Raw genomic sequence first — 15,378 nt, 5'->3', positions numbered from 1 at the left:
CATGTAAACTATCATTATGAAGTCTCGAGCCAAATCTGCAGCAACATAACATCCCTGAGGTTTCAATTGAAAAGGCTTATTCATTCATAGTAGGTCTAGATTGAGGATAGTGCCGCTTCTGTGGTGCAGTCTGGCTTCATTGCGGCACCACCACAAAGTAGTGCCTTTCTGCAGTGGCAGTATATCACAGGCACGTATTGAGCATGCATTGTGCACGTGAGATCTCTCACGTACATGATCGCAAATCTTTCCACCCCTTTATTCCTAAAACACGCCTTCTTTCTCTTCCGTCATTCAAAAGAACGGCACTTGGATGCAAGTGAGCCAACCACTGTCACAGAAAAAACGTTTTCTCCAGACAATGGATGGAATGATATGTCAATCTTTCATCGTGAGTTTTGATTGGACAGTCTCCGTACGTGGCCTGGGGCAAGGCCCTCTTTTTCGTCACTGGCCTTCCCTGGTCACTTGACATTTAACAGTACTAGACATCCTTCTTCATTGCATGATATTGCAACAGAACTCATCTCTTCCCCCTTAAAACCGTAAAGTTACAGCTTTTGCACTATTATCTTTTGCGCAGATAAACTGGTAAGTTTTTTCTCATCAACTAATAATTTGTTATGTAAAATGTCGTTTCCATCAGACATTACTGTATTGATGTATGTATAAGCCTCAAGCTAAATATGTCATATATATGATGTCGTATTTCATGTCTGTAGTTGAAATATGACTCTTACGTGTGACTCTTCCTATCCGGCAACTCCCAATGTATTACAAGGTCATACGGATGCAATGGCAAGGACAGACGCGGAAGTATTTTAATTGTATTTATTTAACTAGGCAAGTCAGTTAAGAACACATTCATAATAACGGCCAGAACAGTGGGTTAACTGTCTTGTTCAGAGACAGAACGACAAGAGTTTTACCTTGTCGGCTCGGGGATTCGATCTGGCAACCTTTCGGTTATTGGCCCAATGCTCTAACCACTAGGCTATCTGCCTGTAATACTTGCCGGGACCTAGTATGAAATAACGCGCATATTATGTAAACTGTTCATAGCGGGCAAATAAATCCAGAAATATCACACAAGCGCTCCCCAAAAGACAATCAGAACGTCGTGTACACGCCTACATCAACGGATGCCAAAAGCGAATCCCTCACGTACGCACGGTATGTGAAAACTCCACGCACCGACTATAAGGGAAGATTTGGATGTATAATGCGATTTGAAGCTAGCTTCATGTTGTTTTTCACTGTTGAAATGCTCACCAGAATTTGTGAGATGCTTTTGTTTGAGAAATCGGACGGACTCCTCTGATGGCGCACATAGGCAGACCAAGGTTATATTGGGAGTCTCAGCTTGATAACTAGCCTGTGCAGCTGCTAATGGCGTATATCTACTGTATCGTCTGGGCTTGATGTACACAGACGGTACCTAATACACTCGCGTCCCCCGGCAACAGGTTCGTAGTGCGTATATTTCGCCCAATTTTGCCGTCTCGCCATTAAATCTACTTAAGGAGGAAATTGAATTCTTTGCAGCTTGCATGGAGAATGTTTAATGTACGAACCGGTCGCCATTGGAGTGTATTACAGCCTTATGATGCTGCTATGACAGTTGATTGCGTCAGTGGGGATTAACCATCTTGCTACAAACGCTGAATCTATAATCCTTTCAACATAAAGATTCATAACAGTGATTTCTCTCCATGTCTCCCTCATTCATCTCCCTCACCCCTCCCCTCTCTCCCTCACTCCCACCTCCCCTCTCCCTCTTGCTTTTGCTCTCTCTCTCTCTCAGAGACACGATGCCTCACTCATTCCCATTCCTCTCTACGGAGCAGAAGAAGGAGCTCAGTGATATTGCTCAGAAGATCGTTGCTCCCGGCAAGGGAATCCTTGCTGCCGATGAGTCTACTGGTAGGGGACTGTTGATGAGTCCACACACACGGATCAGATCACCCACTAAACACACTCATGCATGGCATATCACCGATAGTGTACGGTGGCCTATAATGGGGCTATAACTGACACTGCCAGACAGGCAGAGCAAAAGAGCGCGAGAGAGAGAGACAGAGAGATTGCACTATTACATAACTCAATCTACCCTACATAACAAGGCCTACATGTAAAAACAGTTTATTATCCGAGAGAGAAGGGTATAAGAATGTATTAAACACAATTTGAACGCTTACCATCACATTTCACAATGTCTGCAAGCAAAACCACATCTTCAGATGTAACCTACCACTGAGAGAGTCTTGCCCAAGTGGCACTGTAGGCTACTTACATAACACATAGAAGAATGTGCCAATCCCTGAAAGGGAGAATGACAACATCCAAGTTCACACTGCTGTTACTATGGTGACGTTCCTCCATCCTTCCAAGAGCCTTGGAAATACAAGGCTTGGCAAACTGCCCTGCATGTTGGCACTAAACCTCCCATTCAAATTTACAATACAGATGTCTTTGGAGAATTTGGTGCCATCAAGGCCAGTTTTCCAAATGTAGTATTTATTAAGTGGTGATTTTGTGGGATTTGTCTGTGCATGGTATTGCACTTCAAACAAGAACCTTCTTGTCACAAGGCCAGCCTGTTAACGGAAGTAGAGATTTGGAATTGCTGTAACACTAGGTTATGCTGCATATCTATGAATGTATTAAAATGGAACTAATAGCATTTTACCAACATGAAATCTTATTTAAAATCTGCTCTTATTCACCCCAGTAAGAATATGCCACTTTTATTTATTTATTTATTCTGACAAGCGAGCACTTAAATATGGTAATTTTGACATTTTCATAAATTCTTACAATGTTTGGGAATTACATATAGTAAGGCTCCCGAGTGGCACAGAGGTCTAAGGCACTGCATCTCAGTGGTAGAGGCGTCACTACAGACCCTGGTTGGATTCCAGGCTGTATCACAACTGGCCATGATTGGGAGTCTCATAGGGCAACGCACAATTGGACCAGCGTCATCCAGGTTAGAGTTTGGCCGGGGCAGTCCGTCATTGTAAATATGAATTTATTCTTAACTGACTTGCCTAGTTAAATAAAGGTTAAATAAAAATAAAAGGCATTTGTGAAAATTCTATAGCAATATAGAGTAGGAAAGCGGCTGTGCATTTGGACAATTAATAGACACTGCAGTAAATAAAACCTCATTTAAAACATCTGGATCAGGGTCTACATAGACAAGTGTGCCATAGCTAATCATAGCTACTGTAGATCTTTATGCAAACAAGCCATTTGTCACACGGGCCTGCCATCATTCACTTTGAACTGGACTGTGTGTTTACAGGTAGTTGCAACAGCTTGATTTTAGATCATTAGAACGCATTCGGCAAAAGCCACAAAATACACCTGAATGGATTTTTCCACGTTTTGTTACGTTACAGCCTTATTCTATAATTGATTAAATTACATTTTGTCCCTCATCAATCTCCACACATAATGACAAAGCGAAAACAGGTTTGTAGAAATCTTTGCAAATGTATTACAAATAAAAAAACTGAAATACCTTATTTACATAAGTAATTCAGAACCTTTGCTATGAGACTCGAAATTGAGTGCATCCTGTTTCCATTGATCATCCTTAAGCTCTTTCTACAACTTGATTGGAGTCCACCTGTGGTAAATTCAATTGATTGGACATGATTTGGAAAGGCACACACTTGTCTATATAAGGTCCAACTGTTGACAGTGCATGTCTGAGCAAAAGCCATGAGGTCAAAGGAATTGTCAGTAGCTCCGAGACAGGATTGTGTCGAGTCACAGATCTGGGGAAGGTTACCAAAAAATGTCTGCAGCATTAAAGGTCCTCGAGAACACAGTGGCCTCCATTATTCTTCAATCAAAGAAGTTTGGAACCACCAAGACTAAACTGAGCAATCGGGGAGGTGGAGATGACCAATAACCCAATGGTCACTCTGACAGATCTCCAGAGTTCCTCTGTCGAGATGGGAGAATCTTCCAGAAAGACAACCATCTCTGCAGCACTCCACCAATCAGGCCTTTATGGTAGAGTGGCCAGACGGAAACCACTCCTCAGTATTAGGCACATGACAGCCTGCTTAGAGTTTGCCAAAATGCACTTAAAGGACTCTCAAATGATGAGAAACAAGATGATCTGGTATGATGAAACCAAGTTTGAACTCTTTGGCCAGAATGCCAAATGTCACATCTGGAGGAAACCAGGCACTGCTCATCGCCTGGCCAATACCATCCCTACGGGGAAGCATTGTGGTGGCAGCATCATGCTGGGGGGATGTTTTCAGCTGCAGGGACTGGGAGAATTTTCAGGATAGAGAGATAGATGAACGGAGAAAAGTACAGAGATCCTTGATGAAAACCTTCTCCAGAGCGCTCAGGACCTCAGACTGGGTGAAGATTCACCTTCCAACAGGACAATGACCCTAAGCACACAGCCAAGACAACGCAGGAGTGGCTTCGGGACAAGTCTCTGAATGTTCTTAAGTGGCTCAGACTTGAACCTGATCGAACATCTCTGGAGAGACCTGAAAATAGCTGTACAGCGACGCTCCCCATCCAACCTGACAGAGCTTGAGAGGATCTGCAGAGAAGAATGGGAGAAACTCCCCAAATACAGGTGTGCCAAGCTTGTAGCGTCATACAAAAGAAGACTCAAGGCTGTAATCGCTGCCAAAGGTGCTTCAACAAAGTACTGAGTAAAGGGTCTGAATACTTAAAAAAAATATATATTTATACACTACCGTTCTCTCTGTACTTTGCTCCATTCACCTTTCTCTCAATCCTGATTAGTCTCCCAGTCCCTGCCGTTGAAAAACATGCCTACATCATGATGCAGCCACCATCATGCTTCACCATAAGGATGGTGCCAGGTTTCCTCCAGATGTGACGCTTGGCATTCAGGCTAAAGAGTTAAATCTTGGTTTTATCAGATCAGAGAATCTTGTTTCTCATAGACTGAAAGTCCTTTAGGTGCATTTTTGCAAACTCTAAGCAGGCTGTCATGTGCCTTTTACTGAGGAGTGACTTACATCTGGCCACTCTACCATAAAGGCCTGATTGATGGAGTGCTGCAGAGATGGTTGTCCTTCTGGAAGGTTCTCCCATCTCCAAAGAGGAACTCTGGAGCTCTGTCAGAGTGACCATCGGGTTCTTGGTAACCTCCCTGACCAAGACCCCTCTCCCCTGATTGCTCAGTTTGGCTGGGTGTCCAGCTCTAGGAAGAGTCTTGGTGGTTCCAAATTTTGTCCATTTAAGAATGATGGAGGCCGCTGTGTTCTTAGGGACCTTCAATGCGGCAGACATTTTTTGGTACCCTTCCCCAGATCCTTGCCTTGACACAATCCTGTCTCAGAGCTCTACGGACAATTCCTTCGACCTCATGGCTTGGTTTTTGCTCTGACATTCACTGTCAGCTGTGGGTCCCTTTATATAGACAGGTGTGTTCCTTTCCAAGTAATGTCCAATCAATTGAATTTATCACCGGTGGACTTCAATCAAATTGTAGAAACATCTCAAGAATGATCAATGGAAACAGGATGCACCTGAGCTCAATTTCGAGTCTCATAGCATAGGGTCTAAATACTTATGTAAATAAGGTATTTCAAAAAAAAAAAACTGTTTTCGCTTTGTCATTATGGTGTATTGTGTGTAGATTGATGGGTATTTTTATTTTGTTTAATACATTTTAGAAGAAGGCTGAAACGTAACAACATTTGGAAAAAGGAAAGGGGTCTGAATGCACTGTATATATTTTATATTTATCGTATTCATTTTTAACCTCATTCCAACAGGCAGCGTCGCCAAGCGTTTCCAAAGCATCAACGCTGAGAACACTGAGGAGAACCGCCGTCTTTACCGCCAGCTCCTCTTCACGGCCGACCGCGTAGAGCCATGCATCGGCGGGGTCATCTTCTTCCATGAGACCCTGTACCAGAAGACAGATGACGGCAAGCTGTTCCCCCAGCTCATCAAGGAGAGAGACATGGTGGTGGGCATCAAGGTGGACAAAGGTGTCGTCCCCCTGGCCGGGACCAACGGAGAGACCACCACTCAGGGTGAGAGACAACGGCAGGCCGGGTCTAGGTGACCTTTCACCTCTAGAATTGAGCTCAACTTTGCTACATATGCAGATTGTATTCAGGGGATGGTTTCAAGAGTGAAACTGGAACAAAGTGTCAAGTCATGTTTATTTCATAATGTTACACATATCCACCTCCTCTTCTGTCTGTCTGTCTGTCTGTCTGTCTGTCTGTCTGTCTGTCTGTCTCTCGCTCTCTCTGTATGTCTCTGTCTCTCTCCCTCAGGTCTGGATGGTCTGTACGAGCGGTGTGCCCAGTACAAAAAGGACGGAGCTGACTTTGCTAAGTGGCGTTGTGTGCTGAAGATCACTGACACCACCCCCTCAGAGCTGGCCATCAAGGAGAACGCCAACGTCCTGGCGCGCTACGCCAGCATCTGCCAGATGGTGAGACACACAGAAACACGCATTGAACATGTGTGAACATATTGGCACACATATAATGAGTTGGCACACACTTGGCCCCTACAGTTCACGCTTACGTTACATCATTACCCACTCTTCATCAATCTCCACAAAACAATATCTATTTATTGTAAATGTTTCACATCTGGGCTTCGAAAAACAATATTACCACTATAATTACTTATCAAGGAGTTGTAGTTATTTTAGCCTGCTCTGTAGCTGTAGAGTTAACCACCAAGTTAATCAAATTAGCTTGGGTGCCAAGTTGCGAACTCCGGTGCCATTGAAAAGTTGTATTGTCTGTTCTGTAGTCATGACGCTGGTTGCCATGCTCCTGTGCCCTTCCCTAGCATGGCATTGTGCCCATCGTGGAGCCTGAGATCCTGCCTGACGGAGACCATGACCTGAAGCGCTGCCAGTATGTCACAGAGAAGGTGTGGGATCGCTCCGACTAACAGAAAAATAGTGGCTACCTTCCAATAGCCATTCTAGCTTGCCACTTAAAATGCATGTCAGCTTCATTCTAGTTGGCTGAATTTAGACAGGCAAGCCCAATTCTGACAAAGTTGATTTTTTGACCAATCACATCAGATTTTTTCACATTGGATCCTGTTCAGATCTGATCTGATTGGTCAAAAGAGTGAAAATCTAGTGAAAAAAATATCAGAATTGGTCTGATGTGTAAATGCAACCTTAGTGTGGGTATTGGAATAGAGCGTGCTAAGTCTGGGTAGGATAGGAACACTCATTAGATCAATCAGTCATTCAATCAATTTCAACACCTCTAACTATTTCTGTCGGTCTCATCCCTATTTCTTCTGTTTCCTTTGTCTCTCACTCTCTGTCCCCTGTCTTTTTCCGGTCGCTCTCTCTTTCTCTCTCCCCCTCCTCCCCCCACAGGTTCTGGCTGCAGTGTATAAGGCTCTGTCTGACCACCATGTGTACCTGGAGGGCACCCTGCTGAAGCCCAACATGGTCACCCCTGGACACTCCTGCTCCCAAAAGTTTAACAACCAGGAGATAGCCATGGCAACTGTCACCGCCCTGCGCCGCACCGTGCCCCCAGCCGTGCCTGGTGAGAAGGAGAGACATACACAGGAACAGTCAAAACGTTTGGACACACCTACTCGCTTGGACACACCTACCTCAATATTATTTTAAAAAAGTCATATTGCACTTTTGCACATTACATACCTGAATTAATAGGGTCAAATGACGAGACAGAGAAACGTTAGGTTTCAGAACTAGTCATTTTCCAAGAATGAAGAAGAAATCTCGAAGATCTCACTTAACGCACTCCATTGACGTTATATGCAGTACATACACTACCGGTCAAAGTTTTAGAACACCTACTCATTCAAGGGTTTTTCTTAATTTGGACTATTTTCTGCATTGTAGAATAATAGTGAAGACATCAAAACTATGAAATAACACATGGAATGATGTAGTAACATAAAAAAGTGTTAAACAAATCTAAATATATTTTATATTTGAGATTCTTCAAAGTAATCACCCTTTGCCTTGATAACAGCTTTGCACACTTGGTATTCTCTCAACCAGCTTCACCTGGAATGCTTTTCCAACAGTCTTGAAGGAGTTCCCACATATGCTGAGCACTTGTTGGCTGCTTTTCCTTCACTCTGCCGTCCAACACATCCCAAACCATTTCAATTGGGTTGAGGTTGGGTGATTGTGGAGGCCAGGTCATCTGATGCAGCACTCCATCACTCTCCTTCTTGGTCAAATAGCCCTTACACAGCCTGGAGGTGTGTTGGATCATTGTCCTGTTGTAAAACAAATAATAGTCCCAGTAAGCACAAACCAGATGGGATGGCGTATCGCTGCAAAATGCTGTGGTAGCTGGTTAAGTGTGCCTTGATTTCTAAATAAATCACTGACAGTTTCACCAGCAAAGCACCAGCACACCTCCTCCATGCTTCACGGAGATCACATGCAGAGATCATCCGTTCACCTACTCTGCATCTCACAAAGACACGGCGGTTGGAACCAGAAATCTCAAATTTGGACTCATCAGACCAAAGGACAGATTTCCACCGGTCTAATGTCCATTGCTCATGTTTCTTGGCCCAAGCAAGTCTTTTTTTCTTATTGGTGTCCTTTAGTAGTGTTTTCTTTGCAGCAATTCGACCATGAAGGCCTGATTCACTCTGAACAGTTGATGTTGAGATGTGTCTGTTACTTGAACTTTGTGATGCATTTATTTGGGCTGCAATTTCTGAGGCTGGTAACTCTAATGGACTTATCCTCTGCAGCAGAGGTAACTTTGGATCTTCCTGTGGCGGTCCTCATGAGAGCCAGGTTCATCATAGCGCTCAATGGTTTTTGTGACTGCACCTGAAGAAAGTTGAAAAGTTCTTGACATTTTCCCTATTGACTGACCTTCATGTCTTGAAGTAATGATGGACTGTTGTTTCTCTTTGCTTATTTGAGCTGTTCTTGCCATAATATGGACTTGGTCTTTTACCAAATAGGGCTATCTTCTGTATACCACCCCTACCTTATAATAACACAACTGATTGGCTCAAATGCATTCAGATGGAAAGAAATTCCACAAATGAACTTTTAAGAAGGCACACCTGTTAGTTGAAATGTTTTACCTCATGAGAGAATACCAAGAGTGTGCAAAGCTGTCATCAAGGCAACGGGTGGCTACTTTGAAGAATCTCAAATATAAAATATTTTTTTAACACTTTTTTGGTTACTACCTGATTCCATATGTGTTATTTCATAGTTTTGATGTCTTCACTATTATTCTACAATGTAGAAAATAGTTTAAAAAAAAGAAAAACCCTGGAACGAGTAGGTGTGTCCAATCTTTTGACATACATAAATATGGAGATACACACACACACACACGTGCATGCACACACGTGTAGCACATGGCGATGTGTGAAACTTCCTCCTCAGCCTTAAGTGTCCACACTTTTGCCACTCAAGAGCTAGCTTTTGAGTGGCGCAACCCGCAGAGATGCTTGAGGGAGGAAGGTCATGTGTGTTTGTGAAGCAGAGGTCCCGGTTTCGAGCCAGGTATGTTCCGAATCGGGAGGAAGTGGTACTCACTAAGCAAGCAACATGACATCCTTTACACGCACACACACTCACTCTACTTTCCACACACACACACACAAACCCTTCTCCCCGACACACATCTCCTCCTCTTATCTTACCCTTCCTCTCCCTGTCTCCCTCCCTCCGTCCTTCCCCAGGCATCACCTTCCTGTCTGGCGGCCAGTCTGAGGAAGAAGCCTCCATCAACCTGAATGCCATGAACCAGTGTCCCCTTCACCGGCCCTGGGCCATCACCTTCTCCTACGGCCGCGCCCTGCAGGCCTCCGCCCTCAAGGCCTGGGGAGGCAAGCCAGAGAACGGCAAGGCCTGCCAGGAGGAGTTCATCAAGAGAGCCCTGGTATGACCCACACAGAGAGAAGAACATGAGGGAGGGAGATACGAAGGGTGGCATTCAAATAGTAGTATTTGTTTTCTTTCTAATACTTTGATTGAGCGTTTCATTGAGCCTGCCTACCTTGAGTGTTAGATGGGCGGGCTTTGCACTTTCGGAATTATTCTATTTGTTCCCTTGCACCGGGCAAGTAAAGTATTCCAAGATTAACTTTTAACTAATAACTTCCCAAAGATATTACTAATTTATGAAGTGACCCTAATGCAGCACAGCTGTCAACATTCTCAGAGTCAGGTTAAGGCATTTATATAGTAAGCGTGATGGTACTTTGTGCATAGTTCAACAGTTCAACAGTAGCAGTGAATACTTGGGCATTACATCACAAGGTTCTTAGAATTATTGTGACCCTCTGTGATAACAAACTACAGCAGGGCTATTCAACTAGCTGCCAGTTTATACATTTATAATGTGCTTTTGATTTAAAAATACAAATAAAAAATGTTTTTTGGGGGGGTTAGAGACGGTGAGAGAAAGACTAGAAAGATTGGAGAGAAGTTTGTGCCAGAAGGGCGTGGGCTGGATTTGGATCCACGTCAACACTGTATATATGTGGCCCTAACTGCTAGACTATCTCAGTCCACCCCCTGGATAAATTCTGAACATTAAGTTTTAAAAATCTGACAAAAGTATATGTTTTGTGCCAAAATGAGCCCTCAATATTCTAGTCAATATTCTCCAGTAGGAGAATCTGTTTTCCTGTAGTCCTGCCCATGAAGTGCTGTCAATTAATATCCTTCAACATACAGCCAATCAGAGCTGCTAACATCAGCCAATCGCAGCTGCAAACATCTGGCGGCGCCACCGCATGAACATCACTTGTTTCATAGTCATCATGATCTACTTTTACATAATGATGTTAGGTGGCTAAGCAAAAGGGTAATGCTCTCAAGCCTGTATGTGAGCTCAGGTAGGAGAGAGTTTCTTTTTTCTGCGATTACCGCCACAAGAAAGCCGACACAAATCGAGCAAAAATGCTTGATAGGGAGTTCGTAGCAGAGGTTTGTTTTTCAGTTCAATCACTTGAATTGACTTAATGTGGTATTATAGGGGAGGGATGAAACAGTTAATGACATGATTGAAAAAAATGTAGTCTGTCGGGCAGCGAAAGCGTGCAGCTCAAATAACTGGTTGTCCCATGGAGCAGCGTACAGATGAACGACAGCGGTAGAGTAGTTAAATGAAACCAGTTTTTCAGAATTCATAAAAAGAATGCATCGCTGATTCGTATTTCCTGTAACTCTCTGAAGAAGTAACGCTTGTTTGTGTGCGCCCATGTGTTGTGTAGCCAGTTAGGAATGCCAAAACAGTCTTTTCCCAAAAACCTTCCCAATTAAATATTGACTCCAAAGTAGGCCTACTTGACAGAATGATATCATGATGGTTTGGAGCCTATAAATGTGTTGGCCATTTGTTTTTTCAAAATCTGCCATCACATGTACACTACTGTATATTGTACAGAAGGCGTGTTGCATAGCCCTGGACTACAGTCTCTAGGATAAGGTCCTAGACAGTCCTAGACACACCGTATAAACCTAATAAAGGAAGGCCATGGGGTGCGTAGCTAATGTTCCTACAGCAATGAGATAGCAAGAGGAAGTGGAGCTAAGGCTCGGTATGTCCTTGTGTGGGGAGACAGAGGGTCTGTACTAATTGTTGTCTTTTATCTTTCTTCCACTTTCTCTCTCTCTCTCTCCGGCTTACATTCTTCTCTCTTTCCCAAACCCTCTCTCACTCTTTCTTTCTCTCTCTCCCTCTCTATCTCTCTCATTTACAGAACAACAGCAAGGCCTGTCAGGGCAAGTATGTTTCCTCTGGAGACAAGGGCGCCGCCGGCGGAGAATCCCTCTATGTGGCCAACCATGCCTATTAAGTATGGACCCACCCCTTTCGATATCAAACCACACCCACATTTCCCCACACTATCCACTCAGCTGTTACCCTTTTTTTTTTTTTAACTCTTTCCCTCTTCCACTTCTTTTTTCTTTGGGCTTTGTGATGTCACTGTTATCTTATTGTCTAGTGCAGGAAAGTTAAGTGTGTCTCGTCAGTTATTTTAACATTTTAGCACTCAACCCCCCTCTCTGCTTACAATATCCTCCCCTGTGACTATCCCTCGTGATTCAGTGTTGTCTTCTTGATGATTCCTAAGTACATGTGCCTTCTTCTCTTGACTGAAAAAAAAACTCTGGAGGAAGACCTTGTAGAGTATATTATTAATGTATGAGATTCTATACACTGGAAATAGAAAATAAAGAATCATATTCACTAAATGCACTTTTGTGCTATCATGTTTTGGGTTTGGGCAGACGGCATGCTCTAATGAGACTGCTAGATGGGGGTGTAACTACCATTATCAGTGACAACAGGGTCAGAAAATGCTTGGGGATTCACAGCATGTCATGCTGTAGCCGTAAAAACATGAGAAAAGACGATACACATTCGTCTAAGGAGTACAGTAAGGAGTACAGTATTGTAGATGCCGACCGACCGGCAATGAGTAACACATTTGAACAGTCACAATATCAATCTCTGACAGCAGTTAAAACAACAGACTCACACACAGGTTGACTAGCTAATTATTGCAGTATGAATTGTCACAGTCAGGAATCAACGAGTAGATCACTCACAATCAATAGCAATATGCAGCTTTAAAAGGATGTCAATGCATTATTTAAAGGGATAGTTCACCTTAATTACAAAATGACATATTGGTTTCCTTACCCTTTAATCAGTCTATGGACACGGTATGACAGCGATCATGCTTTGGTTTTGTTTACCTGGCCACTGTTTCCACATTTCTGGCACAAATTCAATCCAAGTCAATAGTCCCAATATCATTCATCAGTAACTTCTTTGAGCTACACAAGGTAAACAAAAACAAAGCATGGCTTGCTGTCATACCTTGTCCATAGACTGCGTACTATCCCTTTAAACAAAAGTCACAAGTTAGAGATTTAGGTTAATCTGAGATAAAGAAGAATATAAAAAGAGGGATGGACTACTGTCTCATAAACAGTCAGGATGACCTAGGCCTCAGCAGAAGCCTGGTGTCGGAGTTTAATCTCCTGGATGAAAACCATGTAGCGGGCCACCTGGGTGTAGACTCCAGGGATGCCTTCTCTACCGCAGCCTTTCCTGAAACCCGTGATTCCCACCTGGACAAACTGACCAGCAGAGAGACATACCAACGGCCCACCAGAGTCCCCCTGGACAAGATAAACCACAAGTAAGACTGTGTGTTTTCCTTCAAGTGATGCAGTACCTGACAGGTGTCCTTTCCACCCTCCCAGAACCCAGCACACATGTCGAAGGTGAGAACAGGATACGCTTCCAGGCAAGCACACTACTTAAAGAGGGGTACTCTCAGCTGCTGCAGGATCTTATCGGCAGACAACGATCCTGGAGAACATGAGAGAGAGCAAGAGAGGGGGACAAACATTGAGTTAAAATATATAGTATGGGATCTAGAGTTCAAGAAATAAAGAAGGAGAGTGGGAGGAGAATATGAATAGGGGGATGAAGGCAAGCTAAAAGAACCTGGGCACATCTACTGGTTATCCAGTAGATTAGTAAGAATGGCTCACCCCTTGCCTTTTTCCCTTTATCCAGATTACAACCTTTCACTTTCGGTTAATTGAAAATGGAACCATTTTCATTTGACAAACAAAATGTTGACAGCGGTGCCATACAGGTTATAAAATAGTATTTTCGATGTACCGATTCCATGGCACATGGTTTATGAACCGATACCCAAAACAATGCTTGATTCAAACTTGGGGTTTCAATTTAAACTATTAATTCTTTGCCACCAACAGAATGTTACAGTGCCTTGCAAAAGTATTCATCCATAGTATCCATTGTATTTATGTTTTCAATTAACATTTGGCGATGATATATAGTTAACATTTTGGCAACCCCATCTGTTTTGCTCCATAGTTGCACATGCATCGGTCTTGTTTAAACAACCAACCCGTCTACACCAGACCCTAATTGTGACTATGGGGACACAAAACGATTACCAATAATATACACTAGATGGAGACAAAGTTTGATATATTGTCCACAATTGTCCATAATGATGCAGAAAAATATGTATGTGTGAGTGGGGATGCTGGTTTATTCTGAGGCCCCCAGCAGTTAGATGCTATCTAGGACTCCAATTAATGTTCAACATAGTCGTTCAGCAACCAAGACTCTGGGCTACCAAAAAAACAATTTCTCAATGTCCATGGAGGCTGCAAGTTAGTGATCCCCAGCTTTGCATTCTCTCTGATCTGGTCCTCCATGAGGGTGACCAACGGCGAGAAACTAGGTTATCGATATGTCTAATTTTCGTGACTACTAGCAGAGCTAGCTGGTAAATCAAGCTCTCTCTTTGCCAACCAAGTCAGAAGAGGAGTGAAAACATCTTCTCTCCCAAGAAAAGCCTTGATGCAGTTATATGCTGTTCTTTCAATGAAGTTATGCCTTCCAGTTCTGATATAACTGCTGCTATAGCATAACCAACACCAACCTCCTCAAGAGCAATCATTGTTATTAGGATTTTCGACTTTGCCCCCAGTACAGGCGCCTCTTGTTGTCATCATCAACTAAACCACCCTCACAGATTATCAGAGGACGCTGATTGGTCCAGCCGCACGGTGGAGGGAAGGGAATGTCTAGAACTCAGAGGCTGTCAATTGTGCATCTGTAAAAGATTCTGAGGGTCTTAGGGGCCAAGCCAAATTTCTTCAGCCTCCTGAGGTTGAAGAGGTGAAGTTGCGCCTTCTTCACCACACTGTGTGGGTGGACCATTTCAGATTTTAAGTGTTGTGTACGCCGAGGAACTTGAAGCTTTCCACCTTCTCCACTGCGGTCCCGTCAATGTGGATAGGGACTTGATCCTTCTGCTGTTTCCTGAAGTCCACGATCGGCTCCTTCATTTTGTTGATGTTGAAGAAGAGGTTATTTTCCTGGCACCACTCGGCCAGGGCCCTCACCTCCTCCCTGTAGGCTGTCTCGTCATTGTTGGTAATCAAGCCTTCTACTATTGTGTCGTCTGCAAACTTGATGATTGAGTTGGAACCGTGCGTGGTCACGCAGTCATGGGGGAACAGGGAATTACAAGAGGGGGCTGTGCACACACTTAGCCTACTGGTCTGACTTGGTGGTGCACCTGTTTTAGAGAAATGTCATCATTGAACATTGTTAGAGATTTCATTGTCTGATTACAGTGCATTCGGAAAGTATTCAGACCCCTTGACTTTTCCACATTTTGTTACATTACAGCCTTATTCTTGAAGGTATTTTTAAGAATCCTTCTCATCAATCTAGACACAATACCCCATAACGACAAAGCAAAAACAGGTCAATAAAATGTTTTTGCAAATACGGAAATATCACATTTACATAAGTATTCAGACTCGTTACTCAGTAC

General features: G+C 43.4%; 1 protein-coding gene across 1 annotated transcript; it reads left to right on the top strand.

Moving 5' to 3' along the window:
- Positions 1-452: 452 nt before the first annotated feature.
- Positions 453-12,232, top strand: LOC115110005 (fructose-bisphosphate aldolase A-like). Its single transcript, XM_029635312.2, has 8 exons — positions 453-591; positions 1,805-1,923; positions 5,790-6,053; positions 6,303-6,463; positions 6,832-6,915; positions 7,382-7,556; positions 9,709-9,908; positions 11,737-12,232. The coding sequence occupies exons 2-8, from the start codon at positions 1,812-1,814 to the stop codon at positions 11,830-11,832; spliced, it is 1,092 nt and encodes a 363-aa protein (XP_029491172.1). The 5' UTR covers positions 453-591; positions 1,805-1,811; the 3' UTR covers positions 11,833-12,232.
- The last annotated feature ends 3,146 nt before the right edge of the window (positions 12,233-15,378 follow it).

The sequence above is a fragment of the Oncorhynchus nerka genome, linkage group LG26, assembly GCF_034236695.1.
Source record: "Oncorhynchus nerka isolate Pitt River linkage group LG26, Oner_Uvic_2.0, whole genome shotgun sequence".
Lineage (NCBI taxonomy): Eukaryota > Metazoa > Chordata > Actinopteri > Salmoniformes > Salmonidae > Oncorhynchus > Oncorhynchus nerka.
This window is presented reverse-complemented; position numbering and strand designations above follow the sequence as displayed.